Source organism: Motacilla alba, chromosome 9 (genome assembly GCF_015832195.1).
Source record: "Motacilla alba alba isolate MOTALB_02 chromosome 9, Motacilla_alba_V1.0_pri, whole genome shotgun sequence".
In the NCBI taxonomy this organism is placed as follows: domain Eukaryota; kingdom Metazoa; phylum Chordata; class Aves; order Passeriformes; family Motacillidae; genus Motacilla; species Motacilla alba.
In genome coordinates this window covers 3,764,770-3,778,550 of record NC_052024.1, presented here as the reverse complement: position 1 = coordinate 3,778,550, position 13,781 = coordinate 3,764,770, and the positions used below count along the sequence as shown (strand labels likewise).

Below are 13,781 nucleotides of genomic sequence, written 5' to 3'. Positions count from 1 at the left end.
TAAATTTTAAAGGATAAATTAATGCTCTTTAAATTCAGCTGCTGTCACAGACTCATGGAAGGTTTTGGCAGGACCTGCTCTGGTGACACTGGTTGGAAAACTGTGTTTGGATGATGTTCTGATTCTGCCTTTCAACAGCACAGGGCTGACAAAAAGCCCTCATTTGGGGTTTGTGCTTGACTGGAGCTGAAAAGGGACACGTACAGAATTTACACCGCAGATATAAAACCCAACAACAAAAACATGAACCAGACAGAGCTGAAACCTGCAGGACTGCAATACAAAACCTTCCTATGCTGACATGACTAAAAAGCCAATCCCCCCCCCAAAACCTTCCTAGAAACCCCTAAAAATGTAATTTTTTCCTAGAGATGTCTAGTATGCAAGATTTAGCCTTGGCCTTCACACTGACTTGTTAAAACCCTTTCAGACTGAAGTCTGGAAATACTTAAAGACCTGTACTCCAGCACACCACTGGGTCATAATTACACTGCTTAACTTCCCCATGAATCAAAGTTAAATAATTTTAATGCTCTAAAGTTATTTTTGAGAAACACTACCTTTTTGTTTCTGGTTGCAGGGAAGCAGAAAGTTTATTTGTGCATTTACCTCATCATATCTTGAAATATTGTTTTAAATTAAAAATTTATATTCAACTGCAGCGTAGGTGATAAACACAAGAAAGCACACAAATGTGTACCACAAACTTCATATTTGCATTGGTTAATTTTGTTAGGAATGTTAGAAAAATAAACAAAATAAAAGATCTTGCTTAATGCCCATTAAAAAAAAACCAAAATCCCCAAAAATACTTTCCTAGTGATGGAATGTTGACTGGAGTCCAGAACAAATCCATCCTCTGACTAGGTGAGAGCCAGCTATCACAGTGATTCTGCTGTTCCTAAGCAAAACCTTGCTGGAGTTCCAGCATTTCCCATGTATTTAGCAAATGCTTGCTTAAAATAAATTTTATGGAACTTCTTCCATTTATGGAAGTGTTTACCCAAAGCAGCAGTTTTTAGCACTCAGTAAATAACTTTCCTTAGCAGAAACCTTGATTACAAACAAGCCACGCTTTGCCAAGCTGGGAACACAGAGCCCTAACTCTGCCTTTTCATGGGATTTCTGTTTCAAAATTCATTCCAGGCCTCAAACTGGGCTTGAGCTGGAAAACATGCAGAGTTTAGAAAGAGGTACTTTGCTAAAAGCTGAAAATGACCTTGTGCATCTCAGCAAATCCAGTGTGCAGCCAGGGCACGTAACAGGGACCTTACATGGAGATTAACCCTTGCAATTATCTGTAATTGCTCTGTGTTAATGTCACCAGCCCTGGATCAAGCAGATATTCACACACGTCTGCTACTGAAAAGGAAGATAAGTGATTTGTACAAGTTTACAGGAGAAAAAAGCCAAATTCAGAACACAAAACAAACTAAAGTCTATTGTTTTTAAAAAAATCACATATGGGGCCTTTTTAAACAGGAATTACTGCTGTACTCATATTACAAAGAAGCAAAATGGAGCAAAACCTGACATTATGAATTTTAAAATACATTAATTTTTAAAAGCCATTACCATACTAAAGGTGCACAAGGAAGAAAGAATGGGTTAAAATACCTCACTGTGTCATTTTTTTAGTATCTGTAAAGGTCTTTAAGACAGTAGTATTCAAAGAAAATAACCAGCCACCCATCAAAAGCACCCTACTGAATTCCAAAGTGTCAGTGGCAAGGGCAGACAAGGACAGCCCTCCACAAACAGGGTAATTATTCTCAAAGAAAAATGAGTCTCCCTGGGACAGCAACAAGAAACAACTCTGCTGGTTTTAGTTATACAGTTGGGGAATCAACACTCCTTTGTGTAACTTGGGTACTTTTGAAATCTCAGCAACAGTGGCACATTAGCAGCCTTCTGGAGGGAATTATTGATTGGTAAGGAAAAAAATATTCAAATAAACCCACAACTTGTGGGGCTACTCTGCTTCAGTGTGAAAAGGAATCCCCGAGCTAAAGCTCATTTGAATATTCAGCTCCATCATTTGAATATTCAGCTCCTCATTTGAATATTCAGCTCCTCAGTACCAGTGACTGGTACTGGACTACACACTAAGTACTCTGCATGTCTGAAGCCTTGACTGAAACTATTGAGTGCAGGTCTAAAAGAGACAATTCTGGTTAAAAAACACCACACATTTTCTTTTTTCAATTAAGTATAGTTTTTTCCCCAAACTTCCCTTTCAAAATTCACCTAGAACTGAAGACACTTGAGACAAAGTAAGAACTGGTGCTATCCAGCCTGGAACTTATGGGAGGCAGTAACCACAGAGAGCTGTGTGTGATGTGTAGTAGAGCAGGAAATGGAAAGTGCTGTGTCCCTCTGTATCCCTCTGCACTTAGAGTCAACTGTTAAGTGCAACCAGACCTAAGCTGGTTCCAGGTGTGGCAGCATCTATGGTAAACCCATGCCATGGTTTGGATTAACTACTCTGGACAACTGAGAGTTGGTAATACCTTGCTTTAATTAATACATATGACTTTTCTTATGTTCAGTTGCTTTAAATTTGACTTTTATTAATGCTTGTCTGCTCCCAGTGAAATACCCCACTTAGGACAGTTCAGTGTCTTTAAATCAAAAAAAAAAGGAAAAAAAGGAGTTTCTCTTAAGGTTACATATTTTCACAGCAGACTGGTTTCTGTGCTACGATTCCCAATAATCCCTTTCCACAGTTACCTGTCATAGAATCACGAATACTTTGGCTTGGAAGTGACCTTAAAGATAACCTATTTCCAATCCCCCTGCCATGGGCAGGGACACCTTCTGTTGTTCCCAAGCTACAGAACTCTTTTCATCATCACTTCAGTTTTCCTGAGGCCTCAGTTCTGCAAGCAATACCCCACCTCCATTCTCTCAGCTCCTGCTGTGCATTTTTCCTGCACACACAGTTATCATTCCCACCTTCTGAGAACTGCCCTTGTTCCAAAGACCCCCACGTACCTGATTGAAGGGGGGGCGAGGCCCATCACCCAACAGAGGCGTTTTCTGCTGCTGGAAGGGCAGAGGGCCCTGGGAAGGGTGTGGCCCCCTCGAAGGGTTTGGCTGTCCCTGAGGTCCTTGCATGTTTCCTTGAGGCCCCACCAAAGAGCCTTGTGGAGGTCCCTGCTGGCCCTGGGGACCAGGTGGCCCACGCATTTCTTGTGGCGGTCCCAGCATTGAACCTTGAGGCGGGGGTCCCTGAAGGCCCCGCATCTCCTGGGGACCGTGTCCTAGTAAACCACTTTGCATATGAGGACCTCTCATTTCTTGTGGATGACCCATCATCATCCCTTGCGGATTAGGTCCCTGGTTATCTCTGGGTCCTGGTGGACCCTGCATCCCTCTTGGATTAAGTCCCATCAAAGGCCCTTGAGATATAGGGCCCTGCATGCCTTGGGATCCCGGAGCTCCTTGCATGCCATGAGGAAGAGGTCCTTGCATTCCTCGTGGACCAGGTGGCCCCTGCATTCCTTGACCTCCAGGGGGACCCTGAGGACCCAGGTGACCTTGTGGGCCAGGTGGGCCCTGCGGTCCCAAATGAGTCTGGGACCCGGGCAGGCCCTGCGGTCCCAAGTGTCCCTGTGGGCCAGCGCTGCCCTGGGGGCCGGGGGGCCCCATTGGCCCGTGAGGGCCTGGATGTCTCTGCATTCCTTGGTGTCCGTGTAAATCCTGAGGCCGTGGCATTCCTTGTGGAGGCCCTTGGGGGCCTGGAGGTCCTTGTGGTCCCATGAACCCTTGTGGACCTCCAGCTCCTTGGTGTAATGGACCTTGAGGTCCTATTTGTCCTTGGGGTCCTGGAGGTCTGAACTGTCCTTGTGGACCAGGAGGTCCCATCTGAGGCATATTCATTGGCATCTGCTGAGGTGGAAGGGGCTGCTGAAACCCTTGAGGCATCTGTGACATTGGGCCTTGCCCTGGGAAAGGTTGAGGTCCATGGAGAGATCCTCCTGGGGGCGGTGGCTGCACTTGCTCAGCTTGCTTTTGTGCGAGTCTCTCAATCTTCAGTTGCTGTCCACAAAAGAGAGACAGAAAATCAACTAAGCACAGAGGTATGTTACAACCAAAATCAGAGGCAGCCATCCCATTTCACAGGAATTGAAGAATGCTTTCCTTGTAACTAACAGAAATCACTAAGCTGAAGAGACCCACTGGTAGTGAGGTGTGGGGGCCTCACTGAGAGATTCACATCACCACGCAGTAAGAGCAATATCCTGTTCAATTAGATGTCTTTTTGTAAAAAGTGAAAACAGCCAGAAAGGTGAAGCTATTGCAGGAAGCTGCTCACTTTAGTGCTGAAGTCCAAATCTGTCACAGAAAGGACCAAAGCAAACTTGTTCATCTCTGTTTCCACACATACCTCCAGGAGCTGTGGGTTTGTGTACTGAAGTGCTGCCATTTCCTGCTCAATCTCTGCCTGTGATTTCTTTTTCTCCTCCAGCTTAATATCCTCCTTTCTATCATTCAATGGCTCAGGGGGAGGAGGCAAAGGAACTTTATTTTGCATCCATGCCTACAAAGATCAGGAAACACAAGATTAATTCTGTAGAACAACATGTATGCAACACATTGCTGCAATGGGAAAGGATAAAAGGATATGCTGAAACATTTTGTAGTATGGATACTTGAAAGTAAAAGCAATGCTGAATAAAACTTCTGTATCTTACAAATTCTTTCTAGGTACAGATACAAGATAGAAGGTATTTAATCCAATAGTTTATGTTTAAATAGTAATTAAACTAGACACTGTGGTAAATTGCATGGGGTGTTGATACAGGAGAGCTGTAAAATCGAAAACATTTCAGAACACACACACTTTTTGAAGCTGGGAAAAGAACAGGTTGGTTCTGTTCACTCTGTATCAGGTACTTACCTGCTGAAACTGTGCTGGTATTGGTTTTGCATAGGGAACTTTTTTCTGTGGCACTTTCTTTTGGTCCTTTTGCATTACTTCCTCCATTCCCCAGTCCAGTCCTGGGATTGTCATCTCAATGTCATTGGACTCATCTTTCCCTTTGGCACCAGGGAAACAAAGAGTCAGAGCAATGCAGGCTTATACAAAGATCCTTTATTTTTTTCACAGAGCTTTTCAGCTCATCCTTTTTTACATGGCAAATATGCACAACACAGAACTTAAGAAAAGAGCATCTGTGCTCCCAAAGAATATGAAAAGAATGAAAAAGAAGTCACAGAGTATCTGGATTGCTCAGGAAAATGCCTCTCCATAGCTATTACTTACCCATCTGCTCCTGCTCCATAGCTATTTTCAACTGTTCAGGTATTCCCATCCCAGGAATAACTGCCAGGCTGTTGGGCTCCAGATCATCTAGAGAAAAAAACAATAAATATTTACACTTGGAAAATATTTCTTTACATTACTACTTTATCCCTTTGGATTCTCACATGCTTTTACCATTAGTATCATATTCCAGTGGTAAATAGATATTTTACAACTGGCAGGTCACAATTTAGTTTCATACATGAATTACAGGATATTTAAAGAACTGCAAGTTCAGGTTCATAAATACACCCCAAAAGATCAAAAACTAATCCTTTCAAGAGGGTTACATTTAGGGTAGAGGCTCAGAAAAAAGAAATAATAACCCATAACTAGTATAATTTTTGTTATAACAAATCTATGTATTTTAAAATTTAACTTGTATTAAGTGCTGCATTTTAATATCCCCTCCTCCTCAAAAAAAAAAAAAAAAAAAAAAAGGCAAATAATCAAAAATCTGAAGAAACAGATGCAACTACAGGTGGCTGAGGCACACTATTGAGCTGGTCAATCCTGAGCAGCCTAAAATTATTGGGATAAATCCTTAAGAGTAAAGTTAAAAGGTTTTAGTAGAATCCTTATTGCTTTTCCTGTTGCAGTTCAGGACTGTGGGGAGCCCTGAAGACAGATGAAGTTTTCAGGAAGAAAAGGAAACTGCAGATATTGCCAGAGGGAGAGCCAAACCTCCTTCCTGTGATTGACAGAGCAGGTCTTACCTCCTGGAGCTGTGGAAACAGAAGAAAACCCATTGTTGGAATGATGATCACTGATAACACGGGCAGTAAAATCATCCTTAGAAAAAGGTATTTTTGCCCAAGTGGTCCCCAATGCTATAATTCTGCTTCCTCACCTTACCCAGAGGTGTCACCTAATGATCTAGGCCTGTTCCTGACCCCAATCCTCTTCCTTCCCAATTGAGGAAAAATGCCTCACCGTATTCCACGCCATCCTCTGACATGCCAGGCAGCAGGTTCAAGTTGTAACGATCTCGCATTTTATCTCCAGGCCGATTTCTAGTCCAAAACTTGCTGTCAGAAGGAAGTTACATTAAAGGGTCAAGAGCGTGAACAACTTTTCATCTAATTAGTTCTTTGATTTTTAGTGTAGTGTCTTGATTATCTAAGGATTCAACTCTTACTAAATCAAGTTTAGCTCTAGATCTGAACACAGGGCATGAGCTTCAAGCCAAAAATAAAAACCCCAACATTACAACTCAGAAGATACTTCAAAGTGTAATGGGTGTAAGTACAAGGCATCAACATCAGATCCTGAAAAACAATCTTTCTAGTCCATTCCAAAACCTTCTTGCTCAAGTATATATTCTTCATATACACATGCCCTCACAAAAATTTACTGCATTTATAAAATGCACTATGTTTATAGCATGTCCAACGTGAAAACACAAACTACAGCCTCTGAATGTGTCTGCAATGTGAAAAGACATGACCAGCAGATGATCTGCAGGAAAAATTGCTGTGGAGATAGGAGTATTTCTTCAGCAAGAAATGACAAGAATTCTTTTTTTTTACATTTTCTTCAGTGGATTTAAAAGCTCCCACCAACCAAAATCATAATATTTGTTTTAAGAGGTCAGACTCTACCCTGTAATATAAAATGTCACCTAGGGCTCCCTATTAATGTAAGTTGTGTCTCTGCTTTGGCCACTGGTTGTGTAACAGATCCACCCCACTCTATTTATTCACTGATGTCAGACACTGTTCTGGTTTCTAAAAGGTAATTTGTTCCCTTAGACTTTCTCTTTAAATACTTGAAATTACCTGGTGTGATCATTTGAGCCTGAACACAGAATGTGTCCAAGGGGATGCCATGCCAGACTCCAGATCATTCCTTCATGGGCCATTTCCATTCCACCAACCTCCTTCTCAACCCTGACACATTAAAAAAATATAAATTAACCATAGACAGCTGAATATCTCCTACAGCTACAACAGAAAACTTCTGCTATTCAGTAGTTGTTCGTCCTCTATCCCATATTTTGTCAAATTTAAGCCTCTGTCATTTTTCTACTGGATGAACTGATTGTTCCCTGTGGTTTTAACAGGCAGTTCAGTAATGTAGGGATTTTTAACTGTACATTTAAAACCAAAATAATTCCAGCACCTCAGAACAAGCTTTAAGAAACTAGGAATTTCAACCATTCATCACTCAACACATGGCTGGTTTTGTGCAAGCAATTGTATCCTTTAAAGCACATTTCTACAGGAAAACTTCTTCATAAATGAAGCATATTAACAAATTCCTCAGGTACAGAGAAAAACTATTATCACAAATACGCAGGTTAAATATGGACCCAAAGGGGAAAAGTGGTATTTTGTGTTTTGTCTAACAGCTTGCACAGCTGACCACCACCTTTCCAACGTGCTGATGAAAATGCCACATACCCAACATGCCAGAACAGCAAGGACCCATCCGACCCTCCACTGGCAAACAGCCCTTCATGAACAGGATGCCAGGCCACAGCTGAAACACACAGTAAGCCACAATCACAAGGTATAACATGAGGATTTCTAATGAATGGAAATAATTTTAATTTTAAATCTAAGCTTAATAATAACAACCTACTTAATAAAAAAGAATTCTGACCTGTGGCCTCTTTCTTATGCCCCCTGAAGACCTGAAGTTCTTCCTTCAGGTTCCGGATGTCGAAGAGCTTGCAGAGGTGGTCACGAGAAGCTGTCAGCAGCCAGTTGCCATTGAGATTCAGTTTCACCTCCATCACTGTGTTTTTGTGAGCGTGCCTGCAAGCAGAGAGAAACAAACAGATTGTTTGTCCTGAAGCTGGTTTCTCAGACACAGATAAAAATGTGTTGTTTGCCAGTCACAAATATTCAGGTCAATAACAAGGCAGTTCAGGCTACTAAAGCAGAACACTGAGGCTTTCTGTGCAAAGGCCCCGTGCTTTGATCCTGGTCTTTTGTACTGCAAAGCACTCACTGAGACAGTACCCAGTTACTGTGCATGTTTCTACTGCAGCATAGGAAAGTTTTCATCAGCCAGATGAAACATCTCGTTTGTTTTTCCCTACCTCAGTCTGAATGAGAACTGTGTGGCTAGATTGCCTGTGAAGAAGAACAAAGTAAATTTAAATATCAAATGTTAAAGTCCAGGTAGAGACTTGTCCTCATCTAACCTCTGGATTTTCTGGCACAGCTAAAGCACTAGCTTCGTGTGTGAAGCAAGTGTGTATGGCTGAAAAGTTGGGAGGAAAAGAGCTAAGAAGGGAATTAAGAAAAAATTATTTTATAAAGTTAGCTTATATTTGAGCAAATCAAAAGTCTGTGGGTAAGAACTTACAGTGTGGCAAGGCTCTGGCCAGTCTTTGGATCCCAGAACTTGATGGGCTGTTGGCTATCTTTACTTCCTGAAACAACTAATCCCTTGGTTGGATGCCAGTCAACACATTTCACATCTGCTCCATGGCCTGTTAAGATAAAGATTGTCCATTCTGAGATTTCACAGACACTGAAAAATTACAGGCTGCACACCTTATAACTAATTTAAAACTGAATAAAAAACATCACAGAGCACAGGTTACAAAACATAAAGTAAATAAAATCTCTTCCAAGTTATTTATCTTGCCTTCCTTCTCACTAATTAATGGGATCATTTTCTCCTCAGATTATGCCCTCAAATCAAGCTCACTGGAAAAATGATCTAAGAAGTTTCTGTTTAAATTGGTACTTTTCTTTAGGCTTTGGCCTTAGACAACTTCACAGCATTTTAAATGTAGCACTGATGAAGTATTTATATGGAGGTGGTGAGGTAAAATGATTCTGTGACACTTCTCTTTCAGTGAAAAACTGGGGAAATATAAAGCAAATACCTACTTGTTCCTATCCTAGCAGCACTATCCTTTTGCTGTCCTGTCAGAAAACAATCAAAGAAATTAAATAATGGATCTGAAAACCAAATTAGTATATGATGAAAAGAAACCTTATGAGATTTGATCTCTTACCAGTTTACAGAGATTTGGGGTTTTCCAATGCTTCAGAGTTAGCAAAGAAAAACCCTTGTGATATAATTTCCTTTTAAATTGACTGAACTTGAGAGAGAATCAGTGCTGTTCAGATGAGCTAAAATCCAAAAAAAAAAAGCCTGTTCCAGCTGCATGACAAAATGAGGTTTCTGAGGTTAACTATAGGAATGAAATAACAAGCAATAATTTCTTTCTCCAATCTCTCTCCACACCAGCCCACTTCAAGGCAGGGCCAACAGTAATAGTTCATCCCAGAAAATGAGGCAGCACACAATAACTGAAGAAAAAAGCAATTTGAGAAAGGAGGGTCTGCCTTCAACATGAAGGCACTGAAGTGATAAATGGCATGGAAGAATGGGAGCACACTGCAGGACAAACTAAAGATTGCCATCAAGTCAGACAGCTCCCACACAGACTGCTCTGCTACACAGTGGAACACATAAGGTAGAGCAGCACAAGCTGTCTTAATACAGATCTCACTTTGACAAGCCATTAAAAATAAGCATCAGCTGAAAATTTCCTGAAGCCACAGAAAAATCAAATTAGAATCGATGCCCTTCTGAGCCCTGAAATCACAAGCCAAAGACTAAAAGGATAAAGGTGGTTACTGTTTATTGAAGGATCCTTCAGGTGCACTTATGGCAAAATGCACATGTGATATAGGGCTATGACACTTTTATAAGTTTAGAAATTAGCATAACTGACAAGAATGCCCAATTAAAAGTACAGTTAATGAAGTAATTCTCCCCTTGGCTCAGCCTCCTACTGAAGCCTCCCCACATTGTTCATGTCTACATACATGGGGAAGAAGTAGAATGGCCTTGGTTCACTGAAGAAGAGAGATTAGAATGGGATTCCAGGCATGTGTCTGTCTAACAAGCACTGGAAAAGCACTGAATGCTAGCTAAGAAACAATGTAAATATACAATAAGAGTCTACAGAGCTAGGAATATATGAAAAATATAAAAAAAAGCAAAAATCTTTTGGCATCAGAATAAGGAATATACTTGCATCTTAAAATAGAAGCAAACTCATAACATGTAGAGCACACTCTCAAGTGAGTGCAACCTTCCTCCTCTCTGGAGGAAAGGACAGACAGGGAAGAGGTTCTTGACCAAAGGAGAAATAAATCCAGCCTTGGCAAGTATATGGGAGCAACTATAAGAACTGACTGACAATACAGATCAAGGAACCCAACTCTTCCCTAGGCACAGCAGACAGAATTATCTTTGGAATATTTGGGGCTTCAGGGAAGAGCAAGATCCTCAAGTTCAAGGTGGTCAAGTTGCCAAGACCATCAACGGGCTCTGGTGGTCTGGGCTACCAAGAGGGGCACTCTGAGATGTACTGTTTCCTTTCTCTCTGGCTTTTCTAATGCAGAAAGAAGTGACAGGCACTGTCTGCATTTGCTATGACTAAATCTCAACTAAAACATGAAGCTAAATGCTGAACAAATCTTGCTTCTCATTATTTATTTGGAAGCAACAATTGAGCCAGGAGTAAGGGAGAAAGTGCTCCTCCTCCACAGGGGAGGGGAATCCATGCTTGCAGATCTCCAGCTAAGGATGTGCTGCAGGTAGCTGCTACCAATGCAGTCCCCAGGGAAAGAGAGGAGATTTTAATTCAAGACCCTTATAGAAAAACACTCCATTAAAGTTAATACTCGGTTGAACTGTATGAAAATGTGTTCAGACTAGAATGCTTGAGTACCATCACAGATAGGAAATAAACAAAGCCCAGCAAAACCATAAAAACCCACTGCCTGCATGGACTGGAGTGACACTGGCACTGCTGCTCCTGCAATAAAGACAACTAGCAATGGAAAAGCACGGGAAAACATAGGGCTAACTATGCTTGATGGAAAAGATTGCATCCAGAAAACAAGTGATGCTGGTGAAAGGCCATCTCTGGGTGACAGCTCATCCTGTGCAAGGCCCTGCTTTTGGCTCTTCTTGAGGTAAGCCAGCCCAAACACAAATATGTACCCTGAGAAAGAGAAGGTTTAGAATGGGCACCCTTAAACAGAGCAACTGAAGCACCCACCCTTTCAAAGTCTTCAGAAGGGAGAGGCAGTGACAGACAGCATGGGCTGACAGGCTTCTGGGATGGGCCCAGAGCACAGAGCTGAGAGGCAGGAGAAGACCCCAGGACACTCAGAGCTTGTAACAAATCAGATAAACCACTGGGTACTTATCAAAAGGCTTTTGGCTATCAGCACAGGAATACTGTTCATGGGGATCAGAAGACACTTATAATATTTAAAACCATAATTGTTATAATCTTTGTATGATTAAACAGGTCACTGGCATTTCCTGCAGAGAGCTTTCTTTCAACCAGTGCATTCTGGATTATGGCAGCAGTGGGGAGAGCTGGGAGCCTCCTGTGTAATCTAACCAGAGATGGATCCTGCCCTCAACAGAGCCTCTCAGCCACAGCTCTGCAGAAATGGGACCATCACACACTTAGCTTTGCAATGAAGCTTTCTCAAGAGGAAATAACTTTTTTCCCTACAACAATTATGCTTTAAATAAACTATTCACAAGGGACGAACTAACTCAGAACATTTACATAACCAAAATAACTGAATAGCACCATCTAATCAGACCTTTCTTAATTTCTTTTAAAATTGAAGCAACTGATGTTGTATATTGCTTTTCCTTCTTTCTGCTGAGAGATGGGCACACTATTATCTGTAATGAGACACATGATGCAGAAAATACATTAAAATAACATTCCAGAGAAAAAGCCACCTCACAAATTTTATTTCACAGTTGTTTTCACTTCTTAGTGCTGGGAATCAGCCTCTCCTCTGGTACAAAACCCCCTTGTCCCCAGACACCAAGCTCAGAAAACCTTAATTCATGCAAATCTCTGCAGTTTGCATTCCCTGTTTGTTGACAACAGCTTTTGCTCAGTAATTTCAACAGACACACACACACACACACACACATATCTGCCTCTCTGCTCAGAGCTGCAGGGTGAGAATTCATCTCTGAACAACTCCTTCTCCTTTGCATGGACCTTATTATCAACTCCCTGTCTTGTAGGGATGCTTTACAGATAAATGAACTGAAATGTGTGAATTGTGGAGGAGCTGTGGCAATAGAAGGCCCATAAACCACCCAAAATGAAAGACTGAAGCCAAAGATTTTTGAGAAACTCAAGTAACTTAAAATCATGAGTGAAGGTCTGAGCATAAACCTATATACAAACACTTGTTGGTTTTACTTACTAGAACTTTTTCCAACCATTTAAAAAAAAATTGCAGAAAAACAAAGGCACATGTAGCACCTTGGAAAAGCCCAGAAACAAAAGCAGTTCCCTACTATTCCCTTTCACATGCTTAATAAATGCTTTGAGTGCCCTTAGTAACAATCTTATTAATTAAAATACTGATTGTTAGTACTTCTAGCCAATTTCTTTGAAGGGTTGCTCTTTAAAAGACACTGAACAGAAATTCTAGCTAGTGAAAGACATAACAAGCTGTAATAAGATTCTGTATAATGATATTTGATCAAATCAAGTATGTCAGAAGTCTGAAAAGTACACATTATAAGGACATGATTTTTTTTTCTCCCTCCTCATATTTATTTCTGCATTTATGACTTTCTGGACATAGCTTACACTGTAAAAAAGCTGGTTTAAATCACTGTCTTTACATTACAGTCTATAAAATATCCATATATTTTATAATGCAACTGTGCATAGCAGTTATAGATCTATCAGGTTTATTGCTGTAGCTTAACTTTCCTGTTTTATATTCTTTCCCCATGGGATGTGCACAATTCTGAATGCGCATAAATTCAAAGAGAATTTTATAGATGATATTAAAAAATTTCTAGATCCTTCTCAGCAATTCTGTGCATGTAGACACACTCTAAGATGCCAGTCTTAAGGCATCTTCACATTTTAACACCCACATTCCAAAGAAAATGGGTATTTAAAACTTTTTATATTTTAAAGAATTAAACCATCATTTAACTGCAGTGATACTGTTTGTCATTTAGAATTCCATTTGTTTGGATTTTTTTAAAATTCTGTTCTAAATGGGGAGTAAACAGAGTTGTGTACATCCCACCCAGCCTACTTAGATCAGGTTTTTTTGTCACCCCACACTGACATTGACCTTCCTGTTCTCTGTGTCCCCAAAACAACATCACACCTCTCTGAGAGCAGGGCCTTGGCACAGGATTATTTCCAAGGAATCTGCAAAGAAGTCCTCCCAAGATGAACCAAACAAGTGTTTTGGAGCCTGCCTATAGCCTGTACCATCAACTTGAAAAAAGCCAAACCAGAAAAAAATTAATTTGATTAGAATATCAAATAATTTGAAGCCTCACAGTGACAGTTTATGTCAAAGTAACTACTGGACAGCATCAGGTCTTGCAAAAACCAAGCTAAGGCTCTCCACCCCCAAAAAAGAGAGGGCAAGGAAGAAGGGAGAAAAGAGACCTGCAAGTCAAAGATAATGGGAAC

The 13,781-nt window shown here is 40.9% G+C and overlaps 1 protein-coding gene across 4 annotated transcripts in view; it reads right to left on the bottom strand.

Moving 5' to 3' along the window:
• The window catches only part of WDR33 (WD repeat domain 33), a 69,183-nt gene that overhangs the window by 9,560 nt on the left and 45,842 nt on the right, over nucleotides 1-13,781 (bottom strand). For all 4 annotated transcript variants that reach the window (XM_038145255.1, XM_038145254.1, XM_038145257.1 and 1 more), the window contains exons 8-17: nucleotides 8,624-8,750; nucleotides 7,913-8,067; nucleotides 7,711-7,789; nucleotides 7,087-7,197; nucleotides 6,242-6,336; nucleotides 6,025-6,033; nucleotides 5,270-5,356; nucleotides 4,904-5,043; nucleotides 4,391-4,543; nucleotides 2,995-4,041 (exon numbers count right to left, since the gene is read on the bottom strand). In XM_038145255.1, the coding sequence (XP_038001183.1) occupies nucleotides 2,995-4,041; nucleotides 4,391-4,543; nucleotides 4,904-5,043; nucleotides 5,270-5,356; nucleotides 6,025-6,033; nucleotides 6,242-6,336; nucleotides 7,087-7,197; nucleotides 7,711-7,789; nucleotides 7,913-8,067; nucleotides 8,624-8,750 (2,003 nt within the window). The remainder of the gene's footprint in view (nucleotides 1-2,994; nucleotides 4,042-4,390; nucleotides 4,544-4,903; nucleotides 5,044-5,269; nucleotides 5,357-6,024; nucleotides 6,034-6,241; nucleotides 6,337-7,086; nucleotides 7,198-7,710; nucleotides 7,790-7,912; nucleotides 8,068-8,623; nucleotides 8,751-13,781) is intronic.